Source organism: Leuciscus leuciscus (genome assembly GCF_965113295.1).
Source record: "Leuciscus leuciscus genome assembly, chromosome: 17".
NCBI lineage: Eukaryota > Metazoa > Chordata > Actinopteri > Cypriniformes > Leuciscidae > Leuciscus > Leuciscus leuciscus.
The window spans coordinates 3,733,047-3,755,717 of NC_138741.1; the positions used below are offsets into that span (position 1 = coordinate 3,733,047).

The 22,671-nt window shown below is 37.2% G+C and overlaps 1 protein-coding gene across 2 annotated transcripts in view; it reads left to right on the plus strand.

Moving 5' to 3' along the window:
• The window catches only part of sntg2 (syntrophin, gamma 2), an 83,293-nt gene that overhangs the window by 6,120 nt on the left and 54,502 nt on the right, over positions 1-22,671 (plus strand). Inside the window, exons 2-4 of one of the 2 annotated variants that reach the window (XM_082143791.1) lie at positions 18,096-18,233; positions 19,540-19,596; positions 19,866-19,923. In XM_082143791.1, coding sequence (XP_081999917.1) covers positions 18,096-18,233; positions 19,540-19,596; positions 19,866-19,923 — 253 coding nt within the window. The remainder of the gene's footprint in view (positions 1-18,095; positions 18,234-19,539; positions 19,597-19,865; positions 19,924-22,671) is intronic. The other variant, XM_082143792.1, reaches the window with a different exon arrangement.

The window sequence follows — 22,671 nt, forward strand, 5'->3', positions numbered from 1 at the left end:
TACGTTCTTTTTTTTTGTGTGTGATTGTGTTCAAAGGTTCAATAAATGGTTCCATAAAAAATAAAAAAAAGGATTTTGATCTGACTATTTTGTTCATATGTCAGGCAATATCAGGGTTAATATTTGGTTTCACAAGCACTACTAATAATTATATTCTGAACATAATGAATTTGATGCACAGCGTTTCGCCATTTTCGGCTCTGCTGAAACACAAATCTATCGCGATCGGTCCCTGGGGCCGGTGATTTACTTCCAGCATGACATGACAGATTGTAACAGAGTCACAGCTGGGTAATTAGTCAACCTTAATATAAAACTGCATGTGACCTGTTGGGTGTCGTCGTTATCTGCGAATCAGCGTTTAATATCTCTGTCTTTGACATGAACACGAGCCGTAATACATGTTTGGCTTTTAAATGATCAGCCATTATTCTTGAATCACTCTAATAATACTGTCCTGAAATGTTTACTCACCCTGTAAAAAAGACAGCTCTTATCCACCACGTCTTTGTCACCGAGCCCAGCCTTGCCTTTTCATTTCCATTATGATTCACGACAGGTATGAATTTTAATGAGCTCCATTTCATATTTGGAAACTTACCTCGCCTAAATGTTCCTTCATTCTCCACTGAGTTTGATGATTGCCATTTTTTGGGGAAAAAAAGTGAGGATGCTGTGATCGCTGATTGTGAGATAATCAAGAAGGTGCGATTTATTAATTACTCGGCTTTCATTAGTTAGTTATTGATGCAGAACTGGTCATATGAAATATTGAGTTCCATGCTGAAATTGGCTTTGACCTTTACTGATAATATTTACTGTGCTGAAGCATTGGCTGCACAGAATTATGTTTTTCCATACTGTGTGTGGGCTGTGAGGATTTACATAAAAACACAAAGGGTTAGAATACAAAGCAAAGCCTTTGTTCCCAGCAGTGTCAAAATACTGAGATGATATACTTAAGCTGAAGAGGATTCTGTCAATTTTGACACTCACTCAAAGTGTGGCCAAAAACATATTTGAGTGAGAGTAATACTATACTGTTCAAAAGTTTAGGTTCGTAAGATTTTCTTTTCTTTTAAAGAGATGTATACTTTTATTTGACATACTTATTCGACACTTGGCGGAATTATTGCTGATTTTATTGTTGTTTTTACATATATAAGTTTAAGTTTATTATTACGAAAAATAAATGATTACATTTTAATATGATTAAATTATACATGAAATATATATTTTCCAAAACATGTTTTACTCTAAAAATAGGAGAAAATCAAAGCCATATATTTAAACAAGCGGAGTTCCAAATTTGAGGTTGATATCTAAATTTTTTTTATTTTGACCGCGAGCAATACAATTGTGACTATTATTTCAGGACCATTTAACATTTTTGTGTTCACATAACAAGTGCCAAAGCCTTTACCAAGTTTCATACCATTCCGATGAAGTAAACAATTCTAAAAAACCAAAACGTAAAATGTTTCAGTCAAAAGTGACCGAAGAGCACCAGAGGGCTAAGTAGCAAAAACTGTTTCCAACATTGGCCCTGTCCCAAATGGCACACTTCATATGCACTTTCAGTCTTGTGGACTTACAATGGCTGCCGCGTGTGCGTGTCCGTTAAGTCTGTGAGACCGTGGGGTGTCCCATTTGTCATTTCAGGCCTCAGAAGGGTGCTCGCGAGCGCCCCCTTTGCGGTCGATATGCACCCTCGATGCGCACTTTTGCCACAGCAGACTTCTTCCCGACAGTCAGAGCGGCGTTACGTCACGGAAGTGTGGACTCGTAGGAAGACCACGAGTGCTTAGGGTGCCATTCGGGACAGGGCCATTGAGTTTAGTTAGTTCTTGTCATTTCTATATTAGTTCTCGTTAGTTCCTATGGTTACTGATTAGTTAATCTTTGTCCAGCTGTTCCTGTTTAGTTCCCTCATTTTCCCTGTGTATAAATACTTCCTGTTTGCTTCAGTGTGATGTTGGTCATCGTTAATGTTAGTGGTGTTTTTGTTGATTATGGGCCCTATCTTGCACCCAGCGCAATTGACTTTGTACACCGACGCATGTATCATTCCTATTTTGCACCCGACGCACAGCGGACTTTTCCCTCCACAGACGCACGTCGGTAAATTAGGGAATGAACTTGCGCTCCCGGGGGCGGTTCAGGGAAAAGAGGCGGCGTGTTCCGGCGCAAACGTTCCCTGGTGCTATTTTGCAGTTTCAGAAAACAATTCCGCCACAGACCAGGAGAAACCTAGTCTAAAGTCAGTGGCGCGTTATTCAGATGCTATTTTAAGGGGCGCATGGCCATAATGTAGCGTGTGCACAACACACACACACTTTGCTTCTCTCATCTACACACAGACACAGCAGTTGACATTTTTGCAAACCATACATAATTACAAGGGAAAATATTCCACACGAGGGAAATCATTGTGGTGTCCATGAAGATGTGAAAAATAGGCATGAATCTAGCTTACGCATTTACCCAAATTATCATACGCCTGTTTAACTGAAGCTAATTTGGGTGTGTTTCTCCATCCCAATGTCACTTCTCTGTGTTTTACGGCCCTGACGAGAACGTCGGTCTCCTCGGCTGTAAACCGCTCCTGGCGTGTGTCTGGCAAATCCGCTGTTATAATAGCAATCCGCCATGGAACAAGCGCGCCTGCTCTTAAAGGGAATGTGAGATGACGCTCTGATTGGTTTATTTCACATTACGCCCAAACCACACCTATGAGTAATGAAGCTACTTCATACCAACACATTTTAGATTTGCGTTGGGCGCAAGAGTCATTTATCCCACCGGTATAATAGCAACAGCGCCAAGATCCGCCCACAAAGTTACTTGCGTTTCGTGTTTGATACTTGCGTTTCAGATCGTTAAAATAGGGCCCTAAAGATTATTCTACGTATTCCCCGTCTTTATGTATTCCGTGACTAATACGACCGTGACAATAATAATCATAAATGTTTCTTGAGCAGCAAATCATCATATTAGAATGATTTCTGAAGGATCATGTGACACTGAAGACTGGAGTAATGATGCTGAAAATTCAGCTTTGATCACAGGAATAAATTAAATTTTATAATATATTCACATAGAAAACATTTATTTTAATTAATAATAATATTCCACAGTTTTACTGTATTTTTTAGCAGAAGAGACTTTCAAAAACATAAAAAATCTTACTAACCCCAAACTTTTGAATGGTAGTGTATTTAAAAGTAAATGTTTTCTTGCCATCTTTTTGAAATTGATTGATAAAGGTTTGCTCATTTAATAAGTGAAACTCTTACTGTCGCCACTGAAACATGAAACTTGAAACTGTTCAACTTGAAACACACGCAGATGATTTTATAGGGTCTTTTAATGAAAGCGTTTTGCTTTTTGTTTTGCCGACTGATGAGACACACTTCACAAGGACGAATGACCATAGTTGAGTCTGAATAGACTGAAACAGATGCCACTGGCTGTAAGAGTTGAGGTATTTGATAGGCTTTGTAAGCGAGTTTAATGGACAAAAAAGATGAAAAAGTCAAACAAATTTCTTTGGAGGTCTAATTAGAATAGTAGGGAATTAAATAAAGTCTTCTAAATAGTTTATTTATATATTTGACGGATGATTAAATCTAAAGTGGCTTGAAATGTGGATTTATATCAGTACACGTGTTTCCTGGGATTTAAACCCACGACCTTGCTGTTGCATTTTTACATAAATGTAGAAAATAGTCATAATTAACACTGTGAGTCTGTCCAAACTTTTGACTAGCAGTACATTAGTTGTCTTGTTAGTTCTCTTGTCATCATGCAAAAGTGTTTGACTCAATACAGACACCGGTCTGGAACTTTTACAGCAAACGTAAAAGATTTTAAAATGTTTTTTTAAAGAAGTCTCTTACAGTAAGTAAACCAAGGTTGCTATTTGATAAAAAAATACAGTAAAAACAATAGTATTGTGAAATATTATTATCATTTTAAAATATCTATTTTCTATGTGAATAATTTATTCTTGTGATCAAAGCTGAATTTTCAGCATCATTACTCCAGTCTTCAGTGTCACATGATCCTTCACAAATTTTGTTTTGCTGATTCTGTGCTCAGTTATTATCAGTTATTATCAGTGCTCAATTATTAATAATGGTTCTTATTTTTATCAATGTTGAAAACCATTTTTGCATACTTCGGGCCCTATCTTGCACCCAGCGCAATTGACTTTGTACACCGACGCATGTATCATTCCTATTTTGTACCCGCGCAAAGCAGACTTTTCCCTCCACAGAAGCACGTCGCTAAACTAGGGAATGAACTTGCGCTCCCTGGGCGGTTCAGCGCAAAAAAAGAGGCGTGTTCCGGCGCAAACGTTCCTTCATGCTATTTTACTTGCACTTTGCGCTTGACACTTGCGTTTCAGATCGTTAAAATAGGGCCCTTCATATTTTTGTGGAAACCCTGATACATTTTTGGATTCTTTGATTAATAGAAAGGTAAAAAGAAAAACATTTATTTGAAATAGAAATCTTTTTAAACAATATGCCTTTACTGTCACTTTGATCATTTTAACGCATCCTTGCTAAATATATATATTTTAAATAATATATATATTTTGAATAATATATATATATATATATATATATATATATATATATATATATATATTTGAATTATATATATATATATATATATATATATATATATATATATATATATATATAATATACTGTATATATATACTGTATATATATATAGCTTACCCCAAACTGAAGCAGCATGATTCAACATTGATAATAATCATAAATGTTAGTAATATAATCAATAATCATAAATAATCTTAAATCATAGTTACATATGTGTTTTGTTACTTTTTTGTCTCTATTTATAGTGTGAGCAAAAATATGCAATTTGGTGCAGATGCTGATTTCTATGGACACAAAGTAATCAAAATGTAAATCAGACTTGTGATTTTTCTAAAAAATGATGTATGGATAATAAAGTTCAGTCCAGTAAGTGTTCATCTTGAAATATTGCTAACAATATAAAAGTTATTCTTATGTGTACATTATAAAAATCAGTAAAAATTTCACATCAAAAAGACACATTTGTACAATACTAAAAGGCCTTTTATTTGCTAAACAAGCCTAAACTATCAATCAGACGACAGACGGCATGTAATAGTTTGTGTGCAACAGATTTTTCAGATCATGTTGATCATTTTTAGACATTCGTGTATCAAATATGATACAGTATAGGGTTAAATGTGTTGCAAATGCTGCTTTCTCCGGGTTAACTCGCTGTGCTGCTGTAGTTGATGTTGAGAAGAGTAAATAATGATAATGGATCACCCAGCGTCACTCTTCTGCTCAGATTCTGCTCGAAAGATTTCTGGCTGATACGGTAATAAGGTCTTCAACGGCGTGGTTGAGATTCCCTGCCGATGCGATGAGAATCTATTGAGTTAATTCCAGCCTGCAGCTTCACGGTGGCCATCAGGGTCATTTGATAGATCTGTGTGTCGTCCGCTGCCACTTTCTAGATCATCTGAACGTCTGTGGCGCTCACTTCACCCTCAGCTCTGTGAATCACACGTCTTCGATATCTGTCAGGACAGCCCTTTTTAGTATTTTTGTCTTGTTTTTCAGTACACATATCTAAACATTCCTTAATCAAGATACAAAGCAAAGTCTAACTCTTGTTTTCTGTAAAATGTATCAAAACTAACTTATGATTATCATGCCCTTTTACAGTGTTGATTTTGTTTTGGGGCTCTACTAGAATAGTTTTTTTTTGCTTGAATGTTCAAAAAACATTATTTTCCTCATATTCTCCATTGTTGCAGCTCCTCTCTTCCCAGTCTGTCAGTAACGCTCTGGGTTGTATTTCCCGTAAAACGCCGTAACTCGCTGCTTCACTACTATAGTACGATGCATCGCTGAAGAAATCAACTAGTTAGTCACGACTGTTTCCCGAAACCGTATTGTCGCAAAGTGGTTTATGACGTCACGCACGTGGTGGAGTAATAACTTATTTTAATGAATCTGTTTGATATCGAATTAACGCTAAATGTTTTGCTATTAATTACAGACTATTTCTCATTTTTCTCAGTTATTTTGCTTTATTTCGCAATTCAATCATAGGCTCGTTCTTACATAGTAGATCACGTTCGCACATGCACACTCTTCAAAAACAGCGCTTTAAAGGAGACAAATCATGCTTTTAAATCGTTCCTTTTTACATATAAATCATACATTTGTAGTCTATATAAAGCGGAACTGCAATGCTTGGGTCTGAATTCCTCATTATTATAGCTCCACAGGCCCCTTTTCTACCCCTTTTCTGATGTGTGTCTGAGAGCAACTCGTTTTGGTGCGGTCTCTTTAAATGCAATTGAGACACTTCATACCCCGCCCCCTCTCCAGGTTGCAGATAGACATGTATAGAAAGGCTAGATAGCTTACCGGCGCTGAAAGCCAATGGGACCCGACGACGTCACACGGCGGCCATCTTAGGACAGGACCGCTCGTCCAGTTATAACATTAAAGTCTATTGTGCATGTAGTGCTGAAATAACTATATTTTGCTCAATTTTCAACCGATTTTCAAACGGCTTGGTGTGTCATAAACGTCAGGGATGCGGCTATTTAACTGCATACTTGTGAAAAATTATAGCCACAAACGGCATCAGCACAAATCATAGCCACGTTAATAAGGTTTGTAATAAACCAAACCGTTTGTAAATCCGTCAAGAATTCAGCAAGTTACGAGCATTTTAGTTGGCGTATGTCACTCACCTTCCGTCCACAGCAGCAGGGAGCAGCAGCGCAGTCTCCTGACCTAAGATGGCCGCCAAGTGACGACACAGCTGACTCCGCCTTGAGCCATCTAGCCTTTCTATACATGTCTATGGGCGACACTCGGTTCAACTCCACCCCGTTCGGCCATTTTTGTAGTTTGATAGCAGAGATACGATTATCTAGCGGCACAGAAACGTTTTATCCACACGTTATTATCAAAATGTCAACAACGGAAGACTAGTCCAACCAGCCTTTCATGTTCGAGCCAGAGTCGGCAAACTAGAAACCCTGCTTCTAACCACAGGTCGAGATCTGTCGTTCCAACTACACAACTCTGCGATGCTGTTTGCGAATGTTCGTTAGAACGATGGTTTCGGGAAACACAGACTCGTTGAACTATGTTGATAACGACGGAACTTGCGAACATAGTTGGCTAACCATGCTTTTGGGAAACACACCCCTGTTTAGTTCCTGATTGCGGAGAGCTATAAAGGTCGAAGGGTCGAAACCGAGCTGCAGTACATAAAGACTTACACAAAATAAAAATGTGTACATTTTTTACCTTTAGAGGTACAAGAGCTTGTCACTCCTTAAAAGGACATCTTTGTACCTTTTTACCACAAAAAGGTTCATGGTACCTTAATACTAATATGCACCTTTTAGGAGTAATAAAGGTACAAAGATGTCCTTTTAAGGATACTGCCCCAGTGACAAGCTGTTGTACCTCTAAAGGCAACATTTTTATTTGTATCATAAAATCCCATTGTGATTGACAGATTATCTCCAAGTCTTCAGGTTTAATCCTGTCACCTCAACCCTGTCACCTGCAAATACATATTTTCAGTCTCCTGGAAGACAACCTGCCAATTCTAGGTGAGCCAGACAGTTGATTTGTCCTGTTATTAGCACTGATCCAAAGCCTATAGCGGCTGCTTTCTAATGTAACCAGTGACCGTCGACCTGGAATGTTCTACAATATGATTTTAGAATGTTGCTCATCCTAAATTTGTATCAATACTTTACAGTATTAAATGAAATATGAGATTATAATGTACATGGGATAATAATGGAATGCAATGCAGGATTTCGTTTTTTTAATTCACTGATTCTGTGAATATATGACAATTACAATTGTAAATGCAATAGACAAAAATTGCTGTGCATTACTGAAGAAATTCATTGTGTTGAAGTGCTTAAATTGAAGGTCCAGCTGGACCAATTGGTCGAACGCTTCGAGTGTGTTTGGGAAATGTCCCGTCCCTTACCATAACTGCCAGTTTCAACACACTACTAACTAACTCAACTGAGGCCCCGCCCCTTTATTCTGCGTATGCCTTGGTCGAGAAATATTTCGGTCATTTTTGACTTGATAAAGGTTTTGGCACTTGCTATGTGAAAACACACACACACACACACACACAAAATTATGGACATGATTCGTAAATGTTAAATGGTCCTGAAAAAAATGGTCACATTTGTATTGTTCGCGGTCAAAACTGAGCACATTGGAAATGAATGGGAGACAAATTTAATCTAGTGGAAACTTTTGGTACTGCGGCCAAACTAAATCTTAAGGCCCGTTCACACCAACAACGATAACTATAAAGATAACTTTATTGTTTTCTTTCTAGTTATCGTCCTTGATGTGAACGGGCCTTTACTAAAAAGCCAGCAGGCATATCACCCTGTAGCCCAAGACTGGTCTCCCCCTGAAGCTAAGCAGGGGTGAGCCTGGTTAGTACCTGGATGGGAGACCTCCTGGGAAAACCAGGTTGCTGCTGGAAGAGGTGTTAGTGAGGCCAGTAGGGGGCGCTCACCCTGTGGTCTGTGTGGGTCTTAATGCCCCAGTATAGTGATGGGGACACTATACTGTCAAAGAGCACCGTCCTTCGGATGAGACGTTAAACCGAGGTCCTGACTCTCTGTGGTCATTAAAAATCCCAGGATGTCCTTCGAAAGAGTAGTCCAAATGCCTGGCCAAATTTGCCCAGTGGCCTTTGTAAGCCCGTATCTCAGTCCAATGGTGGTCTCCAATAATACAGGGAAGGTCTTTTCTTTTACGCAACACAACAAGATTAAATTAAATACATTTTATCATATGTATTACCTTGTTATTTCATCTGACTCCATAAATGAAAAAGGTTTTAATGATATCTGAGCATCATTAAAAGTGAGCGAATGTTTTATTATTCTTTTGAACTCTTTAAGTATATTTTACCCGTTCAGATTAGGAAACTATGTTGCTCAGAGGTCCTCACGCCTTCTGTTTAATACGGGTTTCACGATCACAATCTCGCCAGCTTTGGTCACTAAACAGAGGTAATTGCTGTATTCCTGAGATGGTGCATTCACGCTTACACAATCAAAGATACTTTATATAGCCCCCATTATTTTGCATACACTTGAATTTAAAGTAACGTTTACTTAAGTAGAGGTATGGCCACTATTACAGATATAATGGCGCTTTTCCACTGCATGGTACGGTACGGCTCGGTTCGGCACGGCACGCTTTGGCGCTTTTCCACTGCATGGTACGGTACGGCTCGGTTCGGTACGGCTCACTTATGGCACATTTCCACTGCATGGTACGGCACGGTACGGCTCGCTTCGGCTCGCTTTAAATGGTACCACCTCTGTTGAGGTTCCAAGCGTACCGTACCGATACTAAAATGTGACGTGAAAACACTGCAGATCACTGATTGGTCAGACAGAATCATCACTACCAGCGTCATTGTATTTACGACACGAGACACTAAACCCGCTAGATTTAAATAGCCAGTAGACAACAGCCAACTCTGTAGCGCCTGTTTTAAAAGTATTTGCTTAAAAAAAAAAAGAGTATAAAAAAAAAAAAGAAAAAAAAAAAGAAGCTGAATCGTGGTCAGTGGACGAGGTGCAGACGTTCCTCTCTTTGGTTGCCGAGGAGTGGATGGGGAATGGAATGGAAAATTCGCATTTAATATGATGATGTAATGGCAGTAGAGACGGTAACTATAACGATCAGTCCCACCCACTGTGAAGCGGTACTAACTGCAGTGGAAAAGCGAAGCGATCCAAACCGTTCCGCGCCGAGTCGAACCGTACCGAGGCGAACCGATCCGTACCATGCAGTGGAAAAGCGCCATAAGTCAACCAACTTTACTTCTCTTATAATAGCTTTGGATTGGCCATGCCGTGATTTAACACATACACTTATCTAAAGTAACATTACATTGAAACAGAGATAAGACACACACAGATTTAGGTTGGTCAAGCAGCAGTTGCTGCCCTAAACGGAAATTCACTTCTTGTCTTTGCAAAACCAAGTACACTTGAATTAGTGCCAAATATAAGTCGTCACTATTCTGACGCAAAACTTGCGGGAACATACGAATCCGTTTAATCTACTTGGGAAAACAATTTCAGAGTCAGTCGGAATAAAATCAAATGTAACAATTTATTATGTCAGGTAAATGTATCATGCCAATTTCATAATCAGTTCAAAGATAATAAATACAAAACATCAAATGCTCTGGAATAAAGAGAAAAGATGCGAACCTGACATCAGAAAATACATGATGCTGAGAGTCTCGGCCACTCTCAACATCACAGGCTAATCTGAGCTACAAATCCCCCTAAATACTCAGACCAAGGCAGAAACCTCTTTTCAAATGTAAATTAATCATTAAAGTTCATTAATCACCGTCCAAGACTTACTGGGGACAGAGGTTGATTTACATGCGGGCACACCCACAGCTGTTAACAAGATATCTCTAAACTCTCCACACCTTATTACCTTTTTGGTTTACTTCTGTGGGAATGAGACCTTTGTACCAGTCGCACTGAGACATTTCAAATGATACCAAACATGTATACTGTATGATAATTGTTCACATTAAACCATATAGATGTTTGGGTGAATTCAGGTAGGGGTGGGTGAAGGGAATGATGTGTAAATTGGGAGGTGATCAACTCAAGAGTGATTGTGTCTCGAATGGGGATGGTAAAATATAGCAAGAGAGTTCAAGTGTTAATTTCCACAGCACTTTGAATGCTGAGAAAAGCGCTATATAAATGTAATGAATTATTAAAAGCAAATTTTTGGAGATATCAACCTCAAAATTGGATATCCCCCCCACAATTTTAGAGTTGAACATGTTTCGGAAAATATATATATCATATAAAGAAATTATAAAGAGTAGTTTTGTGCATTTTTCATTATGATTAATATAAACTTCTATAACTTTTTTTAGTTTCACTTTTTTTTTTTTACCTCAGCAATAATCTGCCAAGTGTCGTCTTTAAAAAGAGACTAAACTCAAGTCTGTGCTCCAAAGCGATCAAGAATTATGACAGTTTAAGTTGGAAATTTCATTTTCAGGTTTATGCTTAAAAAATGGTTAAGAGGTAATATTTTTTTTTCTTAAGTAATTTTGCTTCTCAAAAATAAATAATGAGTAAAGAAAATATTTTTTTGCAGTGCATGTACTGTAATGGTTGTGCGGCTCATTCAACTCAGATATTTCCCTTTTAAATGCTTTTACGATTGCAAGAGGTACAGGCTTGAAATCATCTGCCCGACTTCTACACCTGTCCTGTTGTCTGGGGAAAAGACAATATCCGTGTGTCTGCGTTCCAGCCCTGGAGCGGTGTAACATCGGCTGTGATCTGATCTCCAGACAGCAGTTGACCTTCATTCTTCTTCTAATTATTATCTTGATTGAAGCTGTCCAGTGGCGCTCTCGTCCGCCTTTGTAGTGAATTCATATTAGAGGCAATATTTCACAATTACAACGGCAAACACTTAAAAGTAATCATCGTTTGAAGCAGATAATTGACCTTAAAGGCATTCAAAATCACAGATCCAACAAATGTAGTTTTGTCACTTGATAAGGTCATTTTCAGACAGGAGTAGATGGGGTGGGCGGCATGACTAAAATCTTATATCATGCTATGAGTAATTCTGGACTGTGCTGATGGTATGCATCACAATACAAGAGTTATTCTTGTTTGAAATTCTATGAAAATGTTTTTATGTTAAGTAACCATGTGGAAATTGTTCTTTTGATAATTTTGTCTTTTGTTTTGCATCCAACAAGTTCATAAAAATAAAAATAAAGCAAAGTAATTAAAAAAAGTTCAAATGTCTGCTAAATGTAAAGATAATATTAATTGTATTTTGGTACCACTTAGCTAGTTTTTTTTGGGGTGCTATTTTCATGATTTGTCCTGTACACTAAAACCTACATTCAAAAATATAGGGTTTGTAAGATTTATTAATGTTTTTTAAAGAAGTCTCTTCTGCTCACCAATGCTGCATTTATTTGATCAAAAATACAGTAAAAATTGGAAATATTATTACCAAAAAAAAAAAATATATATATATATTTACCGATTGAAAATTGTTTGCTTTTAGATTTCTTCAATGAACTGAAGGTTAAAATTGAAATTGTTTGTAACAGTGTCAAAGTCTTTAGTCACTTTTGATCAATTTAATGCATCCTTAAGACTGAAGGTAAGCCTGGTTTTAGCATCTTTTTGGAGTCAAAAATCATGCCGTAACTGGTGAACATTTATCATTACCAAAACTTTTGAAACCCAGTGAAACAATAATATAAAACAAAGAATAACTTTCTTGAGACCCCCAACCTTTTGACTTAATTTGTGTGGTTTTAAACGCCTCCGTAATTCACACCCTGCCAATAACACATCTGACATTAAAGTTTTGTAAAACTGATTTGTAGAGATACATTCAAAATTGTGTTGCTATAATGTGTGATTATGTCTCTTTTATGAAGTTTTTATGCAATTTTATAAAAGCTTTTTATCACAGCAACACATGGTATCTTTTTTATGGCTTATTGCTTTCTTCTTAAATGGTGCACTCACTGGATCTTCAGACGGTTGGACACAGTTTGAGTTTTTCTGAGTTTTGAAAACTCTACTTTTAAAAGTTTGACAGAAATCACACCCTTTAAAGTTCCTCCTTGTCTTGTTTGGGAAGCGTCCAACTCTATATTTTCTCTATGTTTCTTTGTCGCTCACACACGCCACTTATATATTATATATATATATATGCACACACACACACACACACACACACACACACACACACACACACACACACACACACACACACACACACACACAGCATACTGTACCACAGAATCTCATTAATACCACTGCATGCTATACTGTTATACAGCCAGTCCCAGTAGCTTTCTGTGGGAATTATTCTAGAAGTTACAAAAGCAAGTCTGTACTTGATCACTGATTTCAAACAACTGTGCATTTCTCCTGGGTTATTCCTGATTCCAGATGGCCTTCGGTGTAGAAAACATGAAAACCAACAACACAGGCAAAATATTAAAATGCATCTTCAGTCTTCAGTCTTCATATTGATGTCAAATTTATTCATATTATATCGTGCTAGGGAGTATTTCACTGCCATAGTCTCATTTGTTTTGGCACTTTTTCTTGAAACAAAATGAATTGTGAAAAGTAGTGGTTGACTGATACATCGCCACGGCCGATATTCGGCATGTTTTAATTATCGCATCGGCACTTTAAGTTTTTCTCTTCGGCCAACATATGTCGAAAATCTGACTTTTATTCTAACGGCGCATAGGACTTTTATTTTGACAGTGATGCGAACGACAGCGCCTAAGTGTGTGTGTGTGTGTGTGTGTGTGTGTGTGTGTGTGTGTGTGTGTGTGTGTGTGTGTGTGTGTGTGTGTGTGTGTGTGTGTGTGTGTGTGTGTGTGTGTGTGTGTGTGTGTGTGTGTGTGTGTAATTTCATAAACCTTGCAAACTTTGGCGAATCCAGCTGTGAGATCCTTTGACTAGTCTGCATAAAAACGGACTCTGTATGTATTTTTAACAATTTCTTTACATAATCAAGAAGCTGCCATCTTCCAATGCCAATGTTTATTTTACATTATCTTTTATAAAGATTTTTTTCATGTAATTTAGTACAAATTATGTCCAATCAATATTAATTTCATTTCAGCTGTTGTTTTGCATGTCTTTTTACTATCTTTAAATTAAATAGTGTATATACATCAGCTTTATATATAAATTGGCCATCAGCCACTCTGCTTTTGACAGTGATATCGGCATCGACCATCAGCAAAAAAAAAAAAAAAATCTATATTGGTCATGTTTGCATTTGCTGAGGGAAGTGTGAGTGCTGTTTACCCGTGTAAGGTGTTACTGTTGGGGATTTTTTGATGAATTTTGGTTTGAGAAACTGTATTTTTCCCAGTACCCCTCGAGGGCCATCATGCAGAGGTGACTCTCAGCCAGATCCTTCGGCCAAATCTGGATTTCAGTCTCCTACCAAACCATCAAGCCGTGACTACCACAGTTGTGGCCTTGATTTCTCCAGAGACATTAAGGCATTCCCAATCCCATGTACCTGTGTATTAATAGCAAAGAACTCACCTTTCCTGAAGCTTGAGCGCGTGCAGTGGCAGGGAGGACTCAGTCTCTTACTCCAAACTTTGATTAATTATCCTCTCCCTGTAGAGCTAACGGGAGACTCACTTGACCTACATCCCGGTGTCTCCAGGGAAGGGAGAATCGGTGTAGGTGCCAGAGAGAGAACTAGGCCAGTACAGAGAGACGGTCGGTGGGTCTGTCAGAACCAGAGTCGTCGTCACACATGCAGAGTATAGAGGATTTCAATGTGCTTCATTTTCTCTAACATCTGAAATATCACACATATTTTGTCATTTTTTGTGTATTTTGAGTGTACGAAATACAAGTCACTCCCAAGCCTGTGATGGTTCACATACTGAAAACATCAGTAATGTTTTAACTTCTTTTTGCTATAAGCAAGAATAATGTTCTGTATTTTTACCAAAGTGGAGACAATGTATTATAATCCTGCAATTTTTGCAAAACTGCTGTTGATAAGGCCTATTCACACCAATAACGATAACTATGATGTTCTGTCATGAAACTCTAGATGGCGCAGGTTGATGGATCCTTAAAGGGTTAGTTCACCCTGTCAGTAATTACTCGTCCTCATATTGTTCAACCCCGTCAGACTTTCGTTCATCTTCAACACAAATTAAGATATTTTTGATGAAATCTGAGAGCTGTCTCACTCCTCCATAAGCTTCTATGTAATCGATATCTGTCATCTCTGAAAAGTTAGTAAAGACATCGTTAAAATAGTCCCAGTGACTGGCTCAACCTTAAGTTTATCAAGCGACGAGAATACTTTTTGTGCGCAAAAAAAAAAAAGAAAAAAAGAAATTACGACTTTATTCAACTCTTCATTTTCTTCTGTGTTCCTCTGAGTGAGATCACGTAGTGTAACACACGACACACATGACCAGCGTCGGCCAATAGTCAGCCTACTGTACATTCTGACGTACAACCCAGAAGCGCTGCGCTGTCACTATTTTGGACTATTTTAAGGATGTCTTTACTAACATTTACGGGATGGCAGATATCGATTACATAGAAGCCTATGGAGGAGTGAGACAGCACTCAGATTTCATCAAAAATATCTTAATTTGTGTTCCGAAGATGAACGAAAGTCTTTTTGGGTGAACTAACGCTTTAACTCAATCTGCTTGCAATCACATCATTCTCTATAGTGATTGGTTCCTGCAGTATCAGTAGCCAATGAGCTCGCTGCTCAACCTTCAAATACTCAAATCACAATTCAAATTCTTAGCACACGCTTGAAGAGCTCATGTGTGTGTTAGCATCTTCGATTACCTCACACACATATGCACTGAAAATTTAAAAAACGTTTAGCCTTTAATGTTCAAACCGGAGTCAGACAATGATGGAGAGACTCAAGAAGAAGTGACAACATGTAGAAGCAACAGGACATTTCTGAATGGTTAGTTGATGAATTTATGTCGCTTAAGTTATGTGTAGTGATCTTCTAGTCATTGATTAGCATATTCTGTCTTGATAATCTATAAATCGTGTTCAGGGGGCGGGGTTTATGCAAATTCTAGGGTTGGTGATGTCACTAACCCGGGAGGAATGTGGTGTAGTCTCTACCAGCCGTTTGTTTTAGTCCTTAAAAAGCCATTTTTTAAAAAGCAAATATCTCCCTTTGCTTTGAACTTTGAGCGTTGTAACTTTGCAGATGTTGTTTCTGCTCAAACAGCAACATTACACACTAACTAAAGTTAGAAAAGTCAAATCATAATCAAACACCCAAAGCAGGGTGGATTCTGATTGGCTGTCAATGTTTTTATTGTTTAACAGCTAAAAAAAAAATTAAAAAAAATTCTGAAATGGATTCTAACAATATTGTTTCTCTGGGCTGTTGTCTTTACAGTTGTGGTGTGAACTCTGCTAGAATATTCTTTAATATTTAGAACGATTTCTAGAACTATATCTTTATCGTTATAGTTATTGCGAGATAAAATGAAGTTTTGAAAAATTGGTTAATTTATTTTGATGACCTTAAGTAATGGCAAAACATATGACTTTATACAAATTTTTACAGGGAGCAACACGTTTTCTTTTACTCTCATGAATCTGCTGTTTTCTGCTCTGTAATGTATGTGTTTGACTTCAGGGCTGATGGGAGAAAAACTGGTGAGAGAGAGAGACAAACTGGTGTCAGAACGAGTGAAGACATGTACCTTCATCTCAGTGATTTCTCAAGCACCCCACTTCGGTTTTTCCCAGAAAGCATCAGGAGGCGATTCAGTAACTACCACTATTGTGGCCTTGAGGAAGAAAGTGATCCTCATGGCAGATTTCTCTGGCGATGTGAAAGTCACAGAAACCGTGATGAATAAAGATTGTAATTGATTCCATTGCGAACAGTATTTTTCCGCCACAGGAAGCTCCTCCAGGGACTGTTTTGTGGGTTAAGTGAATTAACGCTGCTCTCTACACTCATTTAGTCCCTGTGCCGGTTCTCTGAGAGAAAACTCAAAAGTAATTGAAAGATCCACAGGCGACTTTTCTGTTGCATTATCTTTCAGTGGAAGATAGTGCCAACTTCTCAAAGTGGAATCAAATACTGCGAGAAAAATAAAAGCCCAACATTTTTTGTTTCTACATTAATCTCAGTCTCAGTGCTGTACGGAAACAGTTCACCTGGAAAGGGGACGAGTTTCAGTGAGTTTCTTGCACACACTTGGACTTGGATCATTGAGCATAATTCAAATACAGTATTTTTAATGTTTCTTAATGGCGACGTACTATGGCAAGCCGTTTAAACTTTTATTTATTTCCAGGATATGAATTCTTGATATCAACAATTCAGTGTTCACTAGTTCAAATTATAGTTATTGATATCAGGAATTAGATTTATACTAGTAACAATGGCAATTTTTGATATCAGAAATAAAAATTTTACTAATTAAAATGCTATATATCAAGAACTGAATTTCAACTAGTAAAAACTATCATTCTTGATATCTGTAATTGTATTTTCACTAGTGAAATGTCACCATAGGTTGCCATTCAAATTCAATTGTTGATATCAAGAATTGATTTCTTACCAATTGAAATTCCAGTTTCACATATCAGAAATACAATTCTTACTAGTAAAAACCTTTATTTTTGGTATCAATAATTACATTGTTACTATAGTTGAAATGTCTATTCTTGATATCAGCAATTGAATTGCTACTAACAATGTTCATTTTTGATATCAACAATTACATTTTCACTAGTGACAATGTTCATTTCTGACATCATGAATGTGATTGTTACTAGTAAGAAAGCCATTTTAGACATCTGAAATTATATTGATATCAGAAATACATTTTCAGATATCAAAAAATTACATTTTTACTAGTAGCAATTCAATTGTTGATATCTAGAATAGACATTTTTACTAGTAACCACATAATTCTTGATATCAGGAATTCACATTTTTATTAGTAACAATGTAATTATTGATATCAAAAATTATATTTCTACTAGTAAGAAATAGTAAGAAATTCTTGATATCAACAATTGAATTTGAATGGCAGCCTATGGTACCATTTCACTATTAGATATCAAGAATTATAGTTTTTACTAGTTGAAGTTCAGTTCTTGATATCTAGAATGAGCATTTTAATTAGTAAATGTAATTGTTGATATCTAGAATGAGCATTGTTACTAGTATAAATCTAATTCCTGATATCAATAACTATAATTTGAACTAGTGAACATTGAATTGTTGATATCAAGAATTAATATCCTGGAAATTAATAAAAGTTAAAACAGCTTGCCATAGACACGACAGCTAAATCCAGTTGTCAATTTTAGTGCTGAATCCCATAAATTATGCACTTAAATGATGGGAGTGACTAACGTGCATTTTTTTTTTTTGTGCTTATTTTTTCAACAGACAAAAACCGGACTTGCCCTTTTGTACGACAGACACACAAGTAACACCTACGACGTTCGCTTAAAGTTAACGAAAGAGCTGTTAATCGTACAGAAGCAGGATGTGGTGTGTGTACACGGCGGCGACTCGCACTTAAATGTAAGTACTGAGTCTTTGCCTTCGACTCGATCCTGATTCACACACACTCGGGTCATTTCATCATTGTTTAAAGTGGCACGTTTCTCTTCATTGGGCGTCACAGTCAGCAGCTGAAGAGTGTTCTGTTGCATTAGACAAGTTTTCATTACATTTGACATCGCTGTCAAGAAGCACACGCCACTTCTTTGTTTGCTTTGCAAGCATGAGATGCATCATCATCCTTCATAAATGTCATCAGTGGCATAAGGCTACGGCCGCTATTTCAGAAATGATGCTGTCAATACACAATGGAAGTCATTAAATGTGCACAATGCATGCTGGAGAATCCAATATAGTCATAATCAAGAGAGTTTTAGAGCATATTTATAATCCTAGTTATATATTTGGATTTATAACTAACCTGCTTCGTCATTTGGAGTCACTTTGACCCAGAAACACATTTTGAGTTTTAGGCACTACTAAAGTAAAAAGGAAAGTCTCAGCTTTCTAATGGAATAAATAATGATCTTTCTGAGGTTGTTTTAAGTTTTGGCCATCATAAATCTTCGTTATTGAGAAATTGTTTGCAATCCTTTGCATGTTATTAGAATTCGATGAGTGTTATGAAGTGGTTTCCGTCTGAATTGACTGTCCTATCCCCACAGAGACTAGTGAAGATCATTACAGTAAAGATAAGCAGTCATTGATTGAATGTCTCGGTAAAAGTTTGACATTTGAAAACATTTGAAAAAATGAAAACATCAATAGTCAAACATTAAACAACAATAGTAAAATGTATTTATCTATTGCCTGATATTACCTGTATTTAAAAGTTGAGATTTTGTTTTTAATGTCAGGCAATAAAACACATCAACAGTAAATTTATTTTTTTATTTTTTTTTATTTATGAAAGTTGAGACTTTTTGATAAGAAAAAAACAGTAAAAAAAAAAATCAACAGTAACATTTATATTTATTGCCTGATTTATTACCTGTATTTGAAAGTTGAGATTTTATCTATTTATGAAATTTGAGACTTTTTGTCTTTTTCAATGTAATAAAAAAAAAACCTAAACAAAACATTAAACACACCAATAGTAAGATTTAATTATTTATTTCCTGATATAACCTGTATTTGAAAGTTGTGGTTTTTGAAATCTTAAAATCTTAATGCAATTGAAACATTAAACTCATCAACAATCTTATTTATTTAACCTGTATAAACTTCAGGCTTCAAGTCAAGTGTTGCCGTATGACCACTTCTTTAATTATTTGTTATCTAGTTGATGCCATGAATATTTTACCAACTAAATTCCCCTTTTTTAAAGCACAGAACTGTTGTACTTCGAAGACAGGTGACTGGAGGTCTCGGTCTGAGTATCAAAGTAGGTCTTTTGCTTCTTTAATATTGTTCATTGACTTTAAAGAGCTTAACTAAACATGCTCAGGTGGTGCACTCATATCTCCACAGGCCAGATAATCATGGCACAATATTAGTCTTAGAGATCAAAGAGGAACCTGAGCTCAGCTCTCATTAGATTTACTCACAGTAATCTTTAATGAGGCAATAGATTTGTATTTTTGAACAGTGTTGGTAATAGACTGATGTGAGATGCAGAGGTGAATTACCTTGATGGCCCTTCATGCATTTCAGGGGGGAGCAGAACATAAAGTGCCTGTGGTCATCTCGAAGATTTTCAAAGATCAAGTAGGTAAGATGACAAGAGTTCCTCCCATCCGCTGTAAGGCATCTGTAGTCGGAGTGCTAGCAATAACTCGCAATATTTGTTCTCTGTAAAAATGACAGTTAGAGGGGGGGACTATTTCAGTTTTTCTACATCAAAATTTCATGTTTAATTCAATGTGTTACTTGTCATTTCTTTGTAATTGTTTCTAAATATTTAAATATAAAAATATTTTTGTCTTGGCTTCCAATAGAAATATGCATCCTTAAATCAAGATACATTTACTTAAAAAGCAATTTGCAAAGATATTAAATCTTGTTTTCTTATAAAAATGTATCTGAGTTTAAGCGTAAAACAAGAACAAATATCTGCCAATAGGGACAGAAATGTTATTATTTTCAGCCTCTGTCTAAAATGATCAGTTTTTAAGGAACTTGTCAGTAAGGCTCCTTTAAGGCTTGTCAGTAAACGGCCACTGTTATGATTGGCTATCGTTATTTTATAGGAAACAGAATCAACGCACACTCAAACTTATAGTTTGTGCTGCAGATCCAATGCAGTTTGCTGCTTCATCTTTCAACAAAAGTTTCTTTTGCACTCACTGTGCCTCAGTCAAATGCTCTGAACAAACATATAATCCTCCATTAAAATAAACCATCCACTTGTTTCCGACACTGGGATGCTCCTGAAGTCTGTAGAGAGACACAAACCAGCTGTTTAAACTGGACGATCACAGCAAACTCTTCCATTTGTCCTGTTGTCGACAGACTCAAGCTTAATTTTGATACATTTTTCAAAACACAAGACTTAAAGGGGTCATGACATGGTTTTTGTTTTTGTTTTATTATGTTCCCTTAGGTGCAATTATAGTATTACTATAGTTTTTTGGACAAAAAAACTTAAAATTTTAGTGATTTATGACCTTTTCCCACCCTGTTTCTCATCCTCTGATTCAAACAGTAGCCCCTTTCACACAGCACTTTGAACCCGGCAAATTGCCGGCAAATTGCCAGAACGCCTTCTGTGTGAACGCAAACACGACCCGGGATTGATGCCGGTACTGATGCCGTGTTGGGGACCTAGTAACATTGCCGTGTTCAGTCCCGGAACGCGCGCTGTGTGAACAAAAGCCGTAAAAATGCCGTGTCGTAGTGATGACGCTGAAGCCGCGATCGTTCTCCAGCTGTGAAACGGTACGTAATGCGCAAGTTTATGATCGAATCAGAGAAACAAATGCACAGGCGTGGTTTCTCGAGAGAGAGATCGCAGCTCATAAGCAAACTTAAGACGCTGCTGAGATTACAAGTCACATCGATGTCACGTGTCTTTACGGCATTTTTACGGGTTGTGTGTGAACGCACTCTCTGATTCCGGGAAATCACTGGCAGTGTGAATGAACCAAAATCAAACGAACCCGGGTCAAATCCCGGGTCACTTTATCCGTGTATTTTCCGGAATCTCTGTGTGAAAGGGGCTAGTCTGTGTTGGGGGTGTTTCCCCTTTAAGAGTTCAGTGTTAACGCCCACTGTTATCATTGGCTAAAAGTTTTTTTTAGATGAAATACATTACTTACAGTTTGCGGCGTCGTTGGGACCCAGAATAGTCGGCAAGGCCTGATCTTTAAGCAAAAGTTTTCTGGCAAAGCCAGAAATCCAAGTCATCCTTGAAATGTAGAGAACACACACTTAAATTAACACTGCTGTGACTGGGACGTCCGCAAACAATAAACTGCATCTGTAAAAAACCCAACGAGCTGTAATTAGAGCTTGATTAAATAAATGATTCGTTTATAATGGGGAGGACGTCTTAAAGGACAAGTTCGGTATTTTACACTTAAAGCCCTGTTTACAGATCGTATCTGATGAAATAGAACGGTTAAGATAAAAATTTGGACACATGCTGCTGTCCCGATAATTTTAGGTTTATTTCGCTTGTGTCTATTATTCAAGCTCTCAACGGAAGAATCACGGGTGTGACGCGTTTGGCAAAATAGGTCCACAAAAGCGAAATAAACCTAAAATTCTCGGGACAGGAGCATGTGTCCAAATTTTAATCTTAACCGTTCTATTTCATCAGATACGATCTGTAAAAAGGGCTTTAAGTGTAAAATACCGAACTTGTCCTTTAAGCTATGAACCATGCAGGAAGTTTTAATGGTACAAAGACCTCTTATATACCAAAAGATCAAGGCAAAAGTGGTTTCTCATGTCATGACCCCTTTAATATCTTTAGCTCATTTTGCTTCTCAAGTAAATGTATCTTGATTTAAAGGAACCATATGTAAGATTGTGGCCAAAACTGGTACTGCAATCACTTTCAAATGACTGTAGAGCGGTGTATCCCCTCCCCCTCCCCCCTGACTCGAGGTTGCCAGATAGGCTGGCATGTTTTATCCGACACGTTTGTATCTGCAGCTGTGGTAACTAGAGCAGAGCTGGCAACCCCGATGCCGAAACACTACTGACTTCGTGATTGGTAGATAGGTGGAGGGTGGAGCATCAGGCCAAAACACAACATGACAACATCAACATCAGTTCACTTTTAAATGACAATATCCTGGCCGGACTACTGTTGTCAGTGATATAAGTATTTGAAATGAACATGATTTCTTAATGTCCAGTGACATATCAGGGCCATTTTATGATTAATTGAAATACATTTCTTACATACGGTTCCTTTAAGAATGTACTGGAAAACAAGACCAACATACAAGATATAATTTTTTTAATTTTTGCATTATTTGCAGTGTACGCCAAATTAGTCCCAGTGTGTAAA